This window comes from Mollisia scopiformis, assembly GCF_001500285.1.
Source record: "Mollisia scopiformis unplaced genomic scaffold LY89scaffold_26, whole genome shotgun sequence".
Lineage (NCBI taxonomy): Eukaryota > Fungi > Ascomycota > Leotiomycetes > Helotiales > Mollisiaceae > Mollisia > Mollisia scopiformis.
In genome coordinates, this window is record NW_017263606.1 from 937,536 (window position 1) to 955,088 (window position 17,553).

Here is a 17,553-nt window from a genome sequence, read left to right on the forward strand (position 1 = left end):
CCTTTAAATATAGTTTTAATATAATAAGCAATTTTATCATCTCTACTACTACTCCTTAGTACAATTTAACATCAGGTATGGCTTGAATGACAGATTCGTAGTCGCTACTGGCGTACGATAGATCCGACTTCAACGTGTCCGATCTTTCCATGCTTAGAACTACATTCATTGTTTATCGCAGTCCAGTTCTTTATTTTCTTCGTATGTTATAAGTTACAGCTTCATCAACCGACAGCTAGTCTTAATCACGACCCAAGGAGAAAAGGAGCTATATGTTGGATGAAGGATCCAGCTTCAGAATCCGGTGAGGTGGGTCGATTAATGAGGTGAAGGAGGCTTGGATTGATAGAGAGTGTGAGCTTCCTGCCTAAATACACCTTGATGACTCAGCTAGGTCCAACACCGGCTTCGAGAGTCCGGAGATCAGTACTCAGAGAACTGGAACTCGCGTCGTGCAATCAAGCTCGCCTCCTGTATCTAGGTTACTAGATCGCTGCTACTTTGGTGTGGCCGAATTCTGCGTTGGTGTAGCCATCATTCTCCGCTTTGGTCGTCATGCTCTTTAATCTTCTGCCGATACTCTTCCCTCAAACTATCAAGCCGGCTTTTCAGACTGCCTGTGATTACCGACTTGTACTCGATATGCGGCATAGGTATATCTCCCAAATCTTCGACTTCACGACCCTCCTCTATTCGTTCCTGTGTCAATATGCGGTTGAAGTGACGCCTATTCTCGAGAGAGCTTTCCAATTCAGCTGGGGAGATCAAGTCCATAGCCAAAGGTGTTTCCATTGTCTCATGAAACTGGGGTGGCTCTTGGGAGAGGGCCTCATAGTTCTGGATCGTCTTGGTAACATCGATAGCCTCGATAAATAGGATGTCTCCCTGATCATCCTCCTCCCGGTCAAAATGGCCTACCACAACGGTGAGCTTTTGAATACTGCCAAAAAAGCTCAGGATTTGAGCCAGTTGATAAACGCGAGCTGAAACGTCTTCTGGATTCAAGAGAACAGCGAGGTTCTGAACCTGGCGCACGTGGTCGGTATCATAGATACGCTCCAGTCTCTGGATGAAAAATTCGAATACATCCGCGCAGTCGTCTGCGAATGCATCGAAGCGAAGATAGCAGGTGTCGGTGCGGAAGTCGAAGTATGTTTCGGGGATCGAGCTCGCAAAAGCAAAACATGGGACAAAGAACTTCAAAGCAACATGGTGCGATTCTCTGCAGGCAAATAGAGGAGATGGAGCCTTGCTTGGTGACCATAATGCCCACGTAGGTTGTCCGTTCCTCTCCACCAGCCTTTCTTTGATATTGACGACTCTTGGACCGGGCCGTGCAGCTTCCCAAATCTTCAGCCTTAGTTCAGTTGGCAATCGATTGAATAGTGTAAACATAGGATTGTCCAGAGGCATTTTCGTTGGGCCGTTCTGCTTGCAGTTGTTCAAACTCATTGTAGGACAGGTGTGGGCGGAAGAGGTGTGTGTTGTGTAGCACAATGGGAGCAGAAAGAGAAGCGAGTAATTGCGGATTCGTCACGGAGTTAAGTTCACTGCGCGAATGAGGTCCAGATAGTATTGATATTGATGGACAGAAGACAACGAGTTCAATTCAAAAGCTGTGGTTGTGGGCACGTATCCCTTCATCTGCCACCTTTTGGTGCGGCCGCTAGCTTTTGCTGAGCGAGCCAGGCCAATCAGAAGTCCGTGCTTTGAGAGAGAGTGTTTCGCTGACGATGAGAGAAGGCCGTAATGCTCAGATGGTAACCATACATAGCCGACATCTTCGCACCAAGATCGTACTGGTTCGCACCTTACCCTGCTAGTTTTGATAATAATAGCAATACAATATGATCAGATATTGGGGATCCATAAACATTTCACTACATGGGGGTTCTACTGATTACACGTGTTATTTCGACGAGGTTCACTATTGCTCATGAAGAAAGAAGTCGGCTAATTATAAGATATGAAGGATTTCTCAAGCATTTCTTTCTCCCATGTAACGGTCAAATCAGCACGTTCGCACCGAGACAATAGAACGACAAATCATGATATTAGAGCGGGGAGAAACTTAGAAAACTACGACATCATTTTTAAGAACCACCAAAGCAGAGAGTCCGTATCCCTCAGTACAAGGAAGAGTATTCAGCCTTTATGATATCTGCACCTTTCTCAGCAACCATATACACGGCATTTTGGATTCGGCAGTCGGGAATGATCGGGAAGACTGAAGCATCGATAACACGCAGGTTCTTTATGCCATGTACCTTTAATTGGCTGTCGACCACACCTTGTTCGATGTTCTTTGAAAGACGAGCAGTTCCGCACGGGTCTGAAAGAGGTCAGTGACTGTCACAAGAAAGAGAAACTGAACGTACGGAACCCGGTCTGGCTTCGTTCCAACACAAGCTTGTCCATTGCCGCATCAGAATTTCGTGGCATCGGCCAAGGATAATCGCTTCCAATGATATCCTTCATTCCTTCGCCGTTCATCAAAATATCATCAACGAATCGAACACCTTCGCGCAAAGCCATAACATCGAGATCGTCGGCAAGGAAGTTCAAGTTGATGTTGGGCTGGTCAAGACAGTTTGCAGAGTTTAATTTGACCTGCCCAGGAGGCGAAACTGGGCGAAGGAGATCAACAATGATTGTGAACCATGACCCAGTTGGCGGGGTTGGAAAGTGCCATTGGAAAGCATCGCAGAACATGGGCTAGGGTAGAGTTAGACTGTGCGACCAAATGAAGGGGAGACATACCACAAAGTCAATTTCAAAATGAGGCTGTCCACCAGGACCGAATGGGTCAAGTCCACCGTTCTTCGCCTTGGCTGCAACATATTCCTTACTCTTCATCAAGCGCTCATCGATACGGGGAAATCCAACAAGTTCGAGAAGGCCACTGCTCAGCGGGCCAGTTCTATCCTTCTGGTATACAGAGATCGCACCTGCCTTGGCAGGACCACTCCTCAAGAGGTGGTTGTCCAAACCCAAATCGTTCTTGAGCATGAAGACGTGGGGTACGATGGGATGATCCAGCAGATTCTTTCCGACATGTGAAGACTTCAACACAGGTGTGATACCGTGTTCGCTGAGAACTTCTTCTGGGCCGATGCCAGAAAGTAACAGAAGTTTTGGCGATTCAAACACACCAGAGGAAACAATGACCTCTTTGTCAGCGTAAAAGGTCAATTCCTTTCCATCGGGTCCAATGACTTCCACGCCAGTCACTGTGGTCCCGTCAAGTACCAACTTCTTGGAGTGTGTCGAGGACAAAATTGTGATGTTAGGCTTGCCTTCAACGAAGACATAGCTCGACGATCGGAACCCTTTGTGGATGGAGCTGATGCACTTTACCAGACCAGCCATCTTTCCAGAGTAGATATCATCAGTCAACTTCTCTCCTTTACTGACCCAAGCCTTTGTCAATGCGTCACGGAATGGAGCCATCTCAGGAACCAGCTCGGCGTGGGACACTGGGAGAATTCCTTGCTCGCTTCCAACTTTCTTGAGCTCCGCTGGATAGAGATTTTCATCGTCGAAGTACTTGGCAGGCTGGGGAAGTCGTTAGTTTTCATTTGAGCCTCGAACGCTCTACACACCTTCTTGAGATACGGCTCGCACTTTGCCCAATTCCAATCAGAGCCACCAAAAGCTTCCCAGTCATCAAATGTTGCAGCACTGCCAGGAACCCAAGTGTAATAATTCAAGCAGCTACTCCCACCAAGAACTCTGCCTCTTGTGTTTGGTTTCTCGACTCGAGTATAATCAGGTCTATCAATCATGGTGGTCTTATAAGCCCAGTCATAGTTGCTGTCACGAAGTTCGAATGCTCGTGCTGGGGTTGTGATCTCGGGGATCTCGCGTGGGTTGCTATTCTCGTTAGCTGATATTTGGGATCAAGGGCAGGGGCATTTACCCAGGACCGGCTTCAATGACCAGGACAGTTACTTTTGGGTTTTCTGCCAGGCGTCCAGCGACCACATTACCGGCAGTACCACCTAGGAATGTCAGCTGAGTTACATTTGAGCTGTAGGAAGGCATAGGTCTCACCTCCAACGACAATGAAGTCGAACTTGCTTGTAGTTGGAATCGTCATGTTTATGATATTCGAATATTTTCTTGCTCAAAGTCACAAATGTCGGACCTTGTGCGAGGGGGAAAGTCTGTGGTCTGATTCGCTTGTTGTTGATGATGTTGATGAAATGTCCGAACTTGAGAGTTCTCCTCCAGCTATATAAGTAGTTTTCTGTGGTCACATAGACTGGAAGTGACGTTTGTTGGTCCCTCCATGCCGATGTTTCTTCACAGCAAGCTTCGTGGTTGTACGCAGCTGGCTCCTTGCCTGCCCCTCTTTCATGCAAATGAAGCTGAGTAATTGCATAAAGAGGGGAGTTGGTCAACATTGCCGAGATTTCATCCTGGTGTGTAGGACAAAGTTCGCGATATGTTTAACAGCCATGTCTCAATCAGATCGTTTTGATAAGGAGGCGCAACTGATCCGGAGCTGGACAACTCTGTTGATTGGTTAGACTCGAATGCCCTGCCGGTGCAACATCAAGGTTCTCACAGGCTCAACTTCACTGCTTCGTCGTCCAGCCTTATGCAAGATCCCGGAACTACTTCCGGATTCCATCGAGTCGGCGAATTCAAGGACATCGGTAAGAAAACGTGACTTTCCGGTCAATGCCCGAGCCGAACAATCATCTTGACCTACAATTTCCGAACCACCGACAACCATCCGCTCAGCCTCAGAATCCAGTATTCTCATCTCATCTGATGTCACCAAAGCTCAGACATCGTGAGAAAACTCGGCAAGCTCGCAAAGCAGTTTGTTTTCGGTATCATGCTGCTTTCCGATCCCATCTTCACTTTCAGCTCAGGCTCCACCCAAGTCTCTTTGTCAGCTTTGTCTCCTCGTTTCTGCGCTATGTAGTGTAATCGCATGTACACTGTCTCTTTGGATGGTTTCATGACCTTGGCATCTTCTTTCCAGCGAATATAATTAATTTGCGGCAGGAGCAAGGTTGAAAACCCGGGAGTTCGTGTTGCATTGCGCTCTTTGTCAGCACCGCACCGCTGCGGATTTATTTCCTCTCTCAAATGAACAGCTGTCACTGTCATTGGGCGCCGAGTATAAGTTGGAGCTTCAAAGACTACGCAACCTGGAAGCTTTAGGGATACTTTGGGAAATTTTCCTCTTCACCTCATCCAATCCATATGTATTGACAGGTAGCGTGTTAGCCAAGGGCCCATGCCTGCAGTTGTCATTTCCGTTATCATCTAATTCACTGCTGTTGCCATAGACATTTTGCATTGAATTCCCGTTCTGAATACTTCTTTGGGAGACTCTACTGCATGGAAGTAGGCACTGTCAGCTTCCAGTTGCATACGGAGTTACGACCGATAAGGACAGAATGTTCACTTGCTCCCTTGTCAAGCACAGGACTTTGTCAGCGGCTGCACTTACCAATACTAAACTGGAGCCCCAGTGAAGATATGCTTTCGTGAGGATAATTTACCTTACTAAGTGGCAATCTCGGTATCTCTGGCTCCAATTTGTCCGAAAGTGTACCGGCTTCCAAGCATTGTTGAAATGTACTATCGATCATTGGACAAACAGAATGGATACTCTAATCAGGAAGAGTGTATAAATATAATACAAGATGGCTGAAAGTATCCCGAGCTTGGTACCATGTTCAATAAACTCTCCTTCAACTCTGACATCCTCTTCCAGATGGCCTCTCAAGTGAGTTTCCTCGGCCTGGTTGAAATTGAGACTGACATCTGTAGCTACACAACTCAGCGACGCCGGCCTATACACTCGCAGAAGGTACTGGAGAAAAACGTTAACGCATTGCTCCACTAACACCATTCAAGGATGCCCGCAAAAAGATCCTGCGTCTTCATTCAGTATCAATAAACCCGGTGGAGGTAGCTTGTTGTTGCTTCAAGATACTCAACTCATCGAAAAACTTGCGCACTTTGCTCGAGAACGCATACCTGAGAGGTCCGAACTGGACCCAAACCCCAAGAGACTGGCTGACAGTTTATAGAGTCGTTCATGCAAGTGCTGCTGGAGCGTTCGGCGAGTTCGAAGTCACACACGATATAACCGATCTCACTTCTGCCGCTTTCTTGTCGGAAGTTGGCAAGAAGACTCCCTTCCTAGTGAGAATATCGACTGTTGGTCCAGAAAGAGGGTCAGCCGATACTGTAAGAGATGTTCGTGGATGGGCGATGAAGTTGAAAACAGATGAAGGAAATCAAGACTGGGTCTTCAATGACATCGTAAGTTTGTTACAGGTAGAAGTGGAGCATGGCTTACGCATATAGCCTGTATTTTTCGTTAGAGATCCGATCAAGTTTCCATCAGTGAACAGATCGCACAAGCGTCATCCGCGAACGCATCTTCCGGATTCAACTATGGTAAGCTGCCCTACCACACCAGTGGGAATGATGCTAACGTGAAACAGTTCTGGGAGTGAGTTTTTGTGATCTGGCCTTTGTTTGATACTAATAGGAATCTAGCTTTCACAATAACAACCAAGAGAGCATTCATGCTTTGATGTGCCTGTTCAGTGACCGAGGAACCCCAGCTTCGCTTCGGAACATTGACGCATTCGGTGGCCATACATACAAGTTTACCAAGACGGTGAGACTTCCACTATTCCTTATATTCACAAGCTAATTCCTCAGGATGGCACATTCCACTACGTGAAGATCCACTTCAAGACAAATCATGGAATCAAGAACTTCACAGATGCAGAAGCCACAAGGATTGCAGGAGAGAACCCAAACCACAATGTTCAGGATCTTTTCGAGAACATTGAGAAGGGAGACTTCCCCAGCTGGACTGCATATCTTCAAGACATGACGCCTGAGCAGGCCGAGAGCTACAAGTGGAATATTTTCGACATGACCAAAGTCTGGCCGCACAAGGACTTTCCCTTGAGACCATTCGGAAAAATTGTGTTCAATAAGAATGTAAGATCTTACGACCTCGAACTCTGCTTGTCACTGTATACACTAACTGGCATCAAGCCTCAAAATTATTTTGCAGATATCGAACAAGCTTCATTCTCCCCCTCCACCATGGTACCAGGGATTGAACCGTCTGCCGATCCAAGTGAGTCGTATGCCTGCTCCATTCGTGATAACATGCTCATCCATTCATAGTGCTTCAAGCGAGAATGTTCAGCTACCCGGACGCTGCTCGATACCGACTTGGTGTCAACTATCAACAACTTCCAACAAACTGCCCAGTCAGCCCAGTATATTCTCCCATGCAGAGAGATGGAGCTGCAAATTTTCGAGGCAATTATGGACCGGATCCAAACTATGTGAGGTCCAGCCTACGATCAATGACGTACGCAGCAGGCAATGTCAGCCATGATGAATGGGCAGGAAAGGCCGCATCGTACTCATCAGAGGTAACTGACGATGACTTTGTACAAGCAACGGCTCTGTGGGCTGTTCTCGGTACACAGCCAGGGCAGCAAGAGAACTTTGTTTCGAATGTGGCCGGGCACTTGAAGTCTGCTATTCCTCAAGTACAAGAGAAGACTATAGGTACGCAGTAGTGATCATTGATTAGATGTTCATGCTAACACTATTAGAAATGTTCTCACGAGTTGATGAGGGCTTGGGGAAATTGATTGCAAAGGCTTTGTAAAAGACTGAGATTTATCAGCACGCAAGAGATATTTGAGACATAGTATGCTTTTTAATGGACTTCACATGAGCACTCCCATGCCCACAACGTTGCCATTACCACCAAAGTGACAGCAAGTGCTATCTGGGCCTGTTCAGATGAGATTTTGTTGGTGGAGATATCATCCATATCATCTCCAAGGTCCCTTCCGCTGCACTCACTCTCTTCGCCACTTTCGCTTGTCTCACTTTCTTCGCTCTCCTGAAGGTCCCCAGCATGAAACATATCGACCAATGCAGCGTCACCTCCTACGTCCAACTCCCTTGCCCTGTCGCTTCTGTCCTCCGCGTCATAGAAGATATCCCTTCTGATGTCGCCAATGCTTCGCTCGCCGTTCCCGTCGCTTGAAATCATCGAATTTGCCATGTCACTGGAGATCATTCCTGTTCCCGCAATCCAGGAGGTGCTTGTACAAGGCGAAGATGATACTGGTGACTCTTCGAAATCGGGATCTGTCTGTGGGCTGTCACTATTGTTTCGAGACGGTAGATCTATGCTGAAAATATCATGTCCTGCTCTCGACTCAAATCTTTGTGTGGTGACTGTCAAAGAAGGTTGATGTCCTGGCAGACCAAGAATGTTCTCGGCCCTTCCGAGTGACTGCAAGCTATGGACCTCTAGCTCATCGCTTTGTAGACTTTCTTCCACGCTCATGATATCTGCCTCTATGGCCTTGAGAGATGATGGCGACGTCCTTGATGATGGGAGTGCATCTGCAGAGCTAAGTTCTGCGAGAAAACTCTGCAGGGACGAGTCTGAGCTCTCTTCGTCGCTGCAGTCTGAAGAACTTCTGCTGCCCATAATGTTGTTATTCTATAAGGTAGGGATCGAAAGGTGCTTGATTTGTGGCCACCGTGCCCTCACGAGTTGATATATCTCAATAGACGCTGCGGTGACGAGTGAATAATCTTCCTATTCAAAAAGTATCTTCATGAGCTGAACAATCATGAATCACGCTCAGGATACAGCAAGATTACAATTACATTTTTACCTCCACAATGCGAACTATTCTCACACATGTATCGACTGGCTCTTCTTAATGCCTTGCGCCAGTTTATCCACTTGCTCGCTCGTCGTCCTGTTCGCTTGAATATCCCGTTGCCCTTCCATACATTAGCAACATCATAAAACAGGGACACCCACACTTACTTACCACTCTTCCTTGCGGCCGCCCAGGATTGGAAAGTACTCCAATGATTGTGATCTCGTAAGGCTTCCTCATGTGATTCATCCAATCCAGCCTTGAATTTGCCACTAAACGTCACCTCTCCAACCTTCTCTAGCTTCATCGTGTCGTCTGATTCATTAACCACATTCTGCGTGAATCGATCCGGGTTGTTTGTCTTGTAAATTGGGAGGGTGAAGGTTTCTTCTTTGTTGTCGATCAGTTTGTAGAGCCAAAGCACAGCGAAGTGCTTTTTGCTACCAAGAGGACCAGGAACCTGGGCCGCGGCTCCTGAGAACTCGAAGACAAGAGGACTCATATATCGGTAATGTACTGGGAGAAGCTCTTGGTCCTTCTCCAAAGTGTAAGAGACCATGTCATCGGACTTTGATCCGTTCTTCAGAGACCGCTGCACTGCCGAGGTTCGCACCTTCAGCTTGCTGGTATGCATTTCTCCAGTGGCAGTGATGGGTGATGAGACAGCAAACGACCCTATGTCGTAACCCAACAATGACTCCTCAAGCTTCATCCTCATTGATCGAAAGATCATGCTCACTCGGATGCGACCTGTTCCTGCTCCACCTTTGAGATCGTAGAACTTGACCACAGAGGATGATTCGTGGAAAATGTCTGACATCTTCAGACCGACTACGCCCACTAGGCAATCACGGGTTTTCTTCCTTGTGTCCCAAACGGAAAGCGTTAGAGTAGCCAATCTCCAGTCTCGTACGTATGTCTCAGTACTCGAATTGAATGTGGGGGCAGCATGAATGTTCTTCACCCGTGTCCTGTATGCCAGCTTATCGTTGATGTCTGCTGTGACATACAACGATGGGATATAATCAACATTGATAGTCTCATCTTCGTCGTTATCTTCACCATCAGAGTCCTGGCCCCGCACCTTGATGTGTCCCATCGATTTCTTGTTGGGATTGTCGACTTGAACGTTGATGCATTGGTGGATGGTCAACCCTAGGATTCCCGATGGCAAGTTTGGATCCGGGACGGTATTCTGGGCGTTCTGCGTCTTTTCCTCCTCTGCAACTTCTTGCTTCTCTCCGTGGTGATCTCGGGGATCCATGGCGTCTGTTCTCAATGCTTTCTCATACTCTGCCCGAGGAAAATAGCCAATCTCCCATTCAAGAACGCCTTCAGCATCCGTACCAGAAACATCACCCTGCAGTTTGTCTTCTCTCTTTTGCATTTGGTTTGCCTTCAGAATGAGTTCTTGCAAAGGAAATTCGCATACACCTGAAACATCATCGGAGCCAGTTGTGTCAGAGTCCCATAATCGTAGGAGAACATTCTCTTGACGCTTGACGTGCTCTGAGCGAATCATGATAATGGCAGACTCTTCCCAGACCGGATTTCGGTCCCCCTTGATAATGCGAGTAGCATACATGGGCTTCTCATACTTACTGAAGGCAATCGTCAAGTATGGATCAGCACCAGGTCCTCGTGTATCTTGGCGAGCCAGAGATCGAGCTCGATGGATCTTGACAAGGAGGACACCAATTGCCTCAGTGTCTTCCTTCTGGTCGGAGCCGCCAACATAGACTGTCATGTCAAGACTCATCGACTTGGGTTGAACGAAATCAGCCGCTGCTGCATCGATTTGAGAGACAAGAACGCTGTCGATGATGGGTAAGTTGAGAAGATCCAAAGCCCATGGTGCTCCCAGCGATACACATGCGTTTATCTTGGGATTTTCAGTCAATGCAAATGTGACGTTCTTGAGAAAGGGTAAATCTGGGTGCATTTGAAGTCGAATCCGGATAATGGCAACGAATTCTTTCACCTGCACAAAGATTGGGAGGGGGACTGGTCCGAGCATCGCCAAAATATCGACATGCATGTGGTCTTTTCGAGGCCGGAAAGGGGCTTCGTGGTAAGCGACAGCGATCTCGAGGTTGTAAAACACACCACCTTCTTCTCTCTCCACCGCCTTTTCTCGTTCCTTGGCTTGATCAATTGAGCCCGACTTATCGATGCCGTGGGTAGGCACCATATCGCCGAATTCAGAATCAGGAAGCGACCGCATGGAGAGGACTCTAACAGAATGGCACCCATGGCTGAGTCCTGTGATCTTGACTGTCGCGGGCACGCCTTCTGGAATGTAGGGTTTGATCATGTCGTTGATCTGGGAAGCGATATTATCAAAGAATTCTTGCTGCAGCGTTGCCCACAATGTTTCCACCAGGCTGTTCATCCACTCGACCGACTCGGGGACGTATTTCAATTTCTCCGTTTCTGGTTCATTCTGGTCGAGTTTCCTGTCTACCGCTTGCTTCGAGACCGCTGCGAGAATGAGGAAAACAGTTCCTGAAACTCCTACTGCTGGGAACAATGATTTTAGCAGCCCCTTGAATCCGCCTCCGATGAAAAGCCAGTCCAAGATCATGATAGATCCAAAGATAATATAGGATACCCTCCGCAGATCCTTATGCACTGTATCGAAGACTCGATCGAAATTGACCTCTGGGGTTGGATGGAAGAGGACATTGGATTTCTCTGCTCCAATCGGTACATCGTCTGTCTCTCCAGCTTTGGGCGCATCTTCTGCATCTGCCTCCTCTTTCTCCTTCTTGTCATCCGGTTTTGGTTGGTTCTCGGTTTCTTCAAAGTATCGTCGAGATGCTTCTTGTCGTTTTTGTTCTTGTTCGCGGAAATTCTGGATGTTGGGAGCGGGATTTCTCTCGGAATAGGCTTGGCCAAACTGTGTTGGTTCTGCTCGTAAAGGATCATTGTTCGAGCTGGCAGCTGGTCTCTGGGTGGCCGTCTGTGTTGTGTTAGCTGCGTACTGGGGGAGCTCGAGATAATGCCTGCTTACTGGATTGGCAGGTTGATTGCCAGAAGCAGTGGCAGATGGATCCATGATGCGGGGTCTTCGGGACTTTCAGAGCTGTAGCACTTCCCCGTCGTCGAGATGATACAGCCGGCAGAGCAATTGAAGCTCGATTATCTGTGTAGTTCCTCCGTATTGTCGGGCATATTGTTGGACATTGAAGCTGTGTTGCACGATACAGCAAGAACACGTGCTGAAGATGACGTCACATCCGAGCTTTTCGTCACTCCCGTCTTGACTAGGAGCTCGACGAAATCAGGAAAGCGACTTGGTACAGATGTTTTATTGGGAATCAGTTTACCAAGATCATTTCAGTCGATTTATTTCCCTCTCGGGGACAGACAACTTGAGCTTCATCTCCAGCTTCGTCAGAGCGAGGGGTAGCTGTTGACGACAACAAAATGCCACCCTATTCAGCTCGCAACAAAGTACACACCCAAACCTAACAATCTCCTGTCCGAGAGCTGTTCAGTGACTAACTTTACCTCATCCAGGTCCCGACCATCCAAAAGCTTGGAAAAGAGCTCGCAGAACGACTCAATCTCCAGCAGGCAGATGCATCCAAGGCCGCGTCTGGAAAGGATTCTGAGAAGATTGCCAAAGCAAAAGCAGCATCACGAAGAAAAGTAATTGATCCGACGACGAAGAATGAGGTCATAATACAGGATGTAGATGGAGACTTCGAAGCATCAATTCGAAAGCCAACAATTACTGTCCCCAATCCCACAAATCTGCCAAAGGGCTTTGGAGAAGAATTCAGACAGACGCTCGATGAACTTGCCCCACCTGAAGCCGATCCAGGCAGAACGAAAGACTTCCTACATCGGTCGACAAATAGGGAGGTCATATATCATCCAGTCCCCATTGCCGACCTTCAACGTTCATTCTATGCTCTCGAAGGAGCTGTGCGGGCAACTGAAATTGGAGTGGTAATTGGGACTGTTGTTCTGAATGGATTATTCTTGGGCTGGGGATTCAAATCTTTCTTTTCTTCCTTCTTTGCAGGAATCATTGTGGCTTGTGGGATACATCTTTGGCTTCGGAACATACAAGAAGATGCAAATGCCATCAACTGGGATGCTGAACGAAAGAGGGCTGTGGCTGCCACGGAGTCTCTTGTCCCCGAGTCTGTTGAATGGATGAACTCGCTGGTCGGAATTGTTTGGAATTTGATTAACCCAGAAATGTTTGCTGCAATGGCAGATACCCTCGAAGACGTCATGCAAGCATCTGTTCCTCCAGCCTTGATTCAGAATGTCCGAGTGTCTTCCATTGGACTCGGAGACCAAGCTTTCAAGGTCCTGTCTTTGCGCGCTCTGCCATCTGCGGAAGGAGATAGCCCATCGAAACACAAGTCTGCAGGAAATGAAAAGTCCCAGGAGGAAAAGGACTTGATGAAGGAGCAGCGCGAGCTTGAAGGAGAGGATGATGAGGACTCAAAGTACTACAATCTTGAGATGTCCTTCGCATATCATGCCATACCTGCGAAGGGTGTTATTGGGAAAGCAAAGAACTTGCATCTCGAGGTCATCTTCTATTTGGGAGTTCAAGGTCTCGTAGGAGTTCCTCTTCCAATCTTCGTTGAATTGAATGGTATTATCGGAACGGTCAGACTTCGATTTCAGCTTACACCGAATCCCCCTTTCCTGAAGAATGTCACATTCACATTCATGGGTCTGCCAAAGATCGATGCTTCAGCTGTTCCTCTTACATCCAAGGGCATCAATGTTCTGGATCTGCCTTTGATTTCTGGATTCGTCAATTCTTCAATCGCTGCGGCATTGGATGTCTATGTCGCTCCAAAGTCTCTGATCATGGACATGTCAAAGATGATTCAAGGAGATGCCGTCAAGAAAGAAACGGACGCCATGGGATTGATTTACATCAAGATCAAGCGTGCAGAAGGGATTGCTGCTCAAGACCGCTCTGGCAAGAGCGACCCATTCATCACACTGGCTTTTTCGGAGTTTGGGAAGCCGATGTATTGCACGAGGATCATTGAGCAAGACTTGAATCCTGTTTGGAACGAACAGACGTGCCTGCTTATTTACCAGGACCAATTGAAGGCTGGCGAGAAGCTTTCAGTTGAATTGTGGGACTCCGATATGATTACCGCTGATGATGTAGTTGGGAAGGTCGATTTTGATCTCAGAGACTTAATCAAGAATCATGGGAACAAGATCACTGAGAGGGCTGATGAGCTATGTGATGAGAAGGGGGAGAAGTTGCCCGGGAAATTGTACTGGGATATTGGGTACTTTCCTCGATCCGAGTTCAAGGCCTCCATGAAGACGGATGGGAAGAACGTCGCGGTCCCGGAAGAGATTAGGCATCGGCCTGAGTTTGATGACGATAAAGGCGTGGTCACAACACAGCAAGAGATTGATGTCACTACAACACCTCCGGATCCATCACTTCCGACTGGAATCTGTTCAATATTGATTCATCAAGTCGAGAACCTTGAGGTTGAGAGGCAATCAGGAAGCTTTGGCTCCTATAAGCCGTGGACACCAGCTCAAGTGACAGGGGAGAATACGGACGAAGAGGGAGATGACCACCCATCATCCTACTGCACCATTCTGCAAAATGATGAGCTAGTGTTCAAGACCAGGACAAAGGTCAAATCTTCCGCACCCATCTTCAACGCGCAGACCGAGCGATTTGTCAGAGATTGGAGGAATGCTGTTTTCACAGTGACTTGTCGTGACTCTGTTCACAGAGAGCATGATCCAATTCTCGGAGCAGTTACGCTGAAGCTGAGTGAGATTCTGCAGACGTCTTCCCAGAGTACTGCCGTCTATGCCCTGGATGGCGGGATGGGCTACGGAAGAATTACGATCTCAGTCTTGTTCCGATCTGTAGGCTTGCAATTACCGAGGGAACTGTTGGGCTGGGATCTTGGATCGCTGGAGGTTCTAGGGCAGAAAGTCCTCGTGGAGGACGGTAACCAATTGGCTGGTACTAGAATTGCCATCCATACAGATGTTGGCAAAGGATCCATCTCTCGCAGTTGGATTGATAAGGACAACCCAAATGGAGTTGCGTGGGATCTGCAACAAGTAACAGAAGGCGACAAGGCCTTGCAAAAGCATCGAATACTCATGCCGGTACGCCGACGATATCAATCTCCAGTAAAGTTTGAGTTCTACAGCCGAGGCAATCGAAAGCCTATTGGTTACGCTATATCTTGGCTTTGTGATTTGGAGGACAACAAGGAGACTGTCTTGGGCCTACCAGTGTACAAGTCGGATGAGGGCATGCAGAATTATCATTCCGATGCTAAGGGCGAGAAGATTGGAACCCTCAATTTGATTGTCCGGTTCAAGATGGGTATGGACGGTTCGCACATGCAGTGGATCAAGACGAATGATGAACATGAGACGTTCGAGTCTTGGAGGTGCAGTGTAGCGGAAGGCTATAGAACTCGAATTGTGAAGAGGGAAACGCCCGAGACAGTGAAAGAACTTCTACAGGATAGCAAAGTCGATGGCCCAAACACCAAGATGGATGAATCCGAGGACGAGAGTGAGCAGGTTGCTCGTGTTCCTCGTGGTGACAATGTTGAGAAAGACATAGATGAACCTGGTGGAGATGTGAATTTTGGAGATGAGCTGACCGACTTCATGTCGCCTGTGTCGGATGATGATGATGATTTGGTTGTCCAAGAAGATTTTACTGATTCAGAGCTCGATGACGAGGAGTTGAAGAAGAGGAGACAAAAGCAGGACAAAGACGCACAAAAGGCTGAGCTGCATCGGAAGCATCGAGGGTCGATGAATATTAAAGCGCTGAGGCATTTGAAGTTCACCAAGGATGAGGCGAAGGTTTTGGGGCACAAGATCAAGGGAAGGTTCAGCATGAAAGGAAGGGAGCCAGGTGTGGAAACAGAATTATAATTTAGGTTAATGTTCGAAGCTATCATCACTTGCGGGAACAGTATGTTTCAGTCCTCCTGGCAGCAACTCAAAGTGCTCTGCCATCGTCTCAAACAACAATGTCAACTAACCCTCATTCACACGGGCATGGCAGGGTGGCGCCGCATCTTCTTCTGATTTCTGGAAATATATAGCTTTTATAGCTCAATATTCTATATATATATCGGACGTCCATCCTGCCCTCGCTGACGAGGGTATATACTACATCGGATTTTGGGTGAAAGGGGGCAATTCCCCTGACGGTGCTAGAAGGGGAAGGCGGTCGCCGAGGGCGGTGAGTGCCGAGTGCCACCGAAAGGGGTTCTGCCGATCTCCTTTAACCTCTTCGTCACTTCTAACAAGGGATCCAAGGGATCGCCGGAGGCTTGGAGCCCTCCCTACTCAGTACACGGACCACCGCGTACGCGTTTATACTAGTGAGAGAGACGCTAGCGCGTCTCCCTTCTTGCTTTCTTGCCTAAATGGAATTCTAAGAATGGATCTTCTTTCTTTTAATCCTACTTATAATATCTTAATCTGTACGAGCTACAAATATGCCGTTCATTCTACAGCTATTCCAGGGCACTTGTACGACCACCACAAAGCTACGATCCCACCTGGCAAGGTCCAGGAATACGCCCGTCTCTTTACCCCAGATTCTCTTTTACTTCCCCGGGAAGTGAAACAACTCTATGTCCCTACTACTATACTGCCTATCCCGCATTTGCGGATCTACGACGATGCTTACTACTGCAAGCTCTGCCCTCCGGATTAGCTGTATGTGATCCGTAGCGAGAAGATTCTGCTCGGTTATTTAAAGGAAGCCTATCAATGGAATAGGAGCAAAGGCTTTGCGGACCGGCCGTTTAAGTCGCGCTTGCCACTCAGCGATGCCGCCTACTTCCCCGTTGCTTGCCAGACCTTCCATACAAAAGCCTACACCCGCTACTTCCTCGTTAATAACGGCAAGCCTGGCTCTGATCTAGCGCTAGCGCAGCTCGCGGAGGCCCTTAAGAAACCACCCCTTAGCCTCCGAGAATAGGTGGAGCAAACCCTTGCTTAGAAGCTCCAAGCACCTAAACCCGACATTACCTCGCGCCACAAGACTAAAGTCTCTCCCTAGCTCGACTTAACGCAATAGGAGCGGTACTTTCGAGGTTATAACTTAAGTCGTATTATACGCCTCCTTGATCTCCCATCGCTTCATCCCCTATTCGACCCCGATTAGCCAGATAATCACCTCGTCCTCATACTTGAATCCTTTAACCGTCTTATCGAGCAAGCCCGTGAATCGCTCCACACCAACCGGATCAACATCTTCGATTAGCAGCGTGTTAGTAGCTTCCTCACTCGCCGGACCACAAACTTCTCATTAGTGTACAAGCTTCAAGAGGGCACTTATATTACATATAAGAAGGTGTGGAAGCAACTGCTAAGCTTCGTTTATCAGCGTGTCTAGCGGAACCAAGGCCCTGAGCTCTCTTATCGTCTAACTAACGCTCAGGTGACAGCCCTCGATCGAGTAATGCAAGCTGCGGCCGAGCTTGCCCGGGAACAGCAAAGCGCTAGTCTGGCGCCAATATAGCTTCAGCAAAGTCTCGATTATACTACGATCCAACTATGTATCTCACTACTAGACCATACTTTATTCGACACAATTTACGATAGTATCGTCGTCGTCTTTATAGCGGTTCTTAGTATTAGATATCCTAGATTATTAGTCGATCAGAATGCCACATTTAGCGATTCTCTGTATTATACCCCATATCTCTCTGCCTTTATCAAGATAGCCTAGCTCCTTGTTATTCAACGCGCAGTACTTGCAGTAAATCGAGGTGAAGTTCCACATGTAGCTAACATATTGAATGTTATACAAGAGCGCTTTATAGTATATGGCACGCATTCCCTTGTGAAC

At 47.7% G+C, this 17,553-nt stretch overlaps 6 protein-coding genes across 6 annotated transcripts; 2 read left to right on the forward strand and 4 right to left on the reverse strand.

Annotated features, from left to right (window-relative positions):
• Nucleotides 1-200: 200 nt before the first annotated feature.
• On the reverse strand, nucleotides 201-1,569 carry LY89DRAFT_760559 (uncharacterized protein). Its single transcript, XM_018221509.1, has one exon. The coding sequence runs from the start codon at nucleotides 1,450-1,452 to the stop codon at nucleotides 535-537; it is 918 nt and encodes a 305-aa protein (XP_018064932.1). The 5' UTR covers nucleotides 1,453-1,569; the 3' UTR covers nucleotides 201-534.
• Nucleotides 1,570-1,952: 383 nt separating this feature from the next.
• On the reverse strand, nucleotides 1,953-4,560 carry LY89DRAFT_656426 (alcohol oxidase). The gene is made up of 6 exons (XM_018212386.1): nucleotides 4,054-4,560; nucleotides 3,920-4,001; nucleotides 3,603-3,873; nucleotides 2,761-3,555; nucleotides 2,379-2,715; nucleotides 1,953-2,332 (listed from the first exon to the last, which is right to left on the reverse strand). Exons 1-6 carry the CDS (start codon nucleotides 4,097-4,099, stop codon nucleotides 2,127-2,129), a joined length of 1,737 nt encoding a protein of 578 aa, XP_018064933.1. The 5' UTR covers nucleotides 4,100-4,560; the 3' UTR covers nucleotides 1,953-2,126.
• A 1,135-nt stretch (nucleotides 4,561-5,695) lies between these two features.
• Nucleotides 5,696-7,675, forward strand: LY89DRAFT_740287 (catalase; the record flags this gene model as incomplete). Its single annotated transcript, XM_018220571.1, has 11 exons — nucleotides 5,696-5,749; nucleotides 5,794-5,833; nucleotides 5,881-6,010; nucleotides 6,057-6,291; nucleotides 6,337-6,429; nucleotides 6,477-6,484; nucleotides 6,532-6,655; nucleotides 6,700-6,987; nucleotides 7,045-7,129; nucleotides 7,180-7,572; nucleotides 7,620-7,675. The coding sequence occupies 11 exons, from the start codon at nucleotides 5,696-5,698 to the stop codon at nucleotides 7,673-7,675; spliced, it is 1,506 nt and encodes a 501-aa protein (XP_018064934.1).
• Nucleotides 7,676-7,697: 22 nt separating this feature from the next.
• On the reverse strand, nucleotides 7,698-8,810 carry LY89DRAFT_689771 (uncharacterized protein). The gene has a single exon (XM_018215967.1). The coding sequence runs from the start codon at nucleotides 8,513-8,515 to the stop codon at nucleotides 7,727-7,729; it is 789 nt and encodes a 262-aa protein (XP_018064935.1). The 5' UTR covers nucleotides 8,516-8,810; the 3' UTR covers nucleotides 7,698-7,726.
• On the reverse strand, nucleotides 8,726-11,754 carry LY89DRAFT_740289 (C2 domain protein; the record flags this gene model as incomplete). Its single annotated transcript, XM_018220572.1, has 3 exons — nucleotides 8,726-8,817; nucleotides 8,868-11,658; nucleotides 11,710-11,754. The coding sequence occupies 3 exons, from the start codon at nucleotides 11,752-11,754 to the stop codon at nucleotides 8,726-8,728; spliced, it is 2,928 nt and encodes a 975-aa protein (XP_018064936.1).
• A 217-nt stretch (nucleotides 11,755-11,971) lies between these two features.
• On the forward strand, nucleotides 11,972-15,989 carry LY89DRAFT_656434 (C2 domain protein). Its single transcript, XM_018212387.1, has 2 exons — nucleotides 11,972-12,152; nucleotides 12,219-15,989. The coding sequence occupies exons 1-2, from the start codon at nucleotides 12,126-12,128 to the stop codon at nucleotides 15,618-15,620; spliced, it is 3,429 nt and encodes a 1,142-aa protein (XP_018064937.1). The 5' UTR covers nucleotides 11,972-12,125; the 3' UTR covers nucleotides 15,621-15,989.
• The last annotated feature ends 1,564 nt before the right edge of the window (nucleotides 15,990-17,553 follow it).

Bases quoted from the DNA above. Each gene is read 5' to 3' on its own strand.
- LY89DRAFT_760559 (XM_018221509.1), bottom strand. From the start codon at position 1,452: ATGAGTTTGAACAACTGCAAGCAGAACGGCCCAACGAAAATGCCTCTG.
- LY89DRAFT_656426 (XM_018212386.1), bottom strand. From the start codon at position 4,099: ATGACGATTCCAACTACAAGCAAGTTCGACTTCATTGTCGTTGGAG. The intron at 4,002-4,053 runs GTGAGACCTATG...TGACATTCCTAG, and splicing joins CGACTTCATTGTCGTTGGAG to GTGGTACTGCCGGTAATGTG. The intron at 3,874-3,919 runs GTAAATGCCCCT...TAACGAGAATAG, and splicing joins GTCATTGAAGCCGGTCCTGG to CAACCCACGCGAGATCCCCG.
- LY89DRAFT_656434 (XM_018212387.1), top strand. From the start codon at position 12,126: ATGCCACCCTATTCAGCTCGCAACAAA. The intron at 12,153-12,218 runs GTACACACCCAA...TACCTCATCCAG, and splicing joins CCTATTCAGCTCGCAACAAA to GTCCCGACCATCCAAAAGCT.
- LY89DRAFT_689771 (XM_018215967.1), bottom strand. From the start codon at position 8,515: ATGGGCAGCAGAAGTTCTTCAGACTGCAGCGACGAAGAGAGCTCAGAC.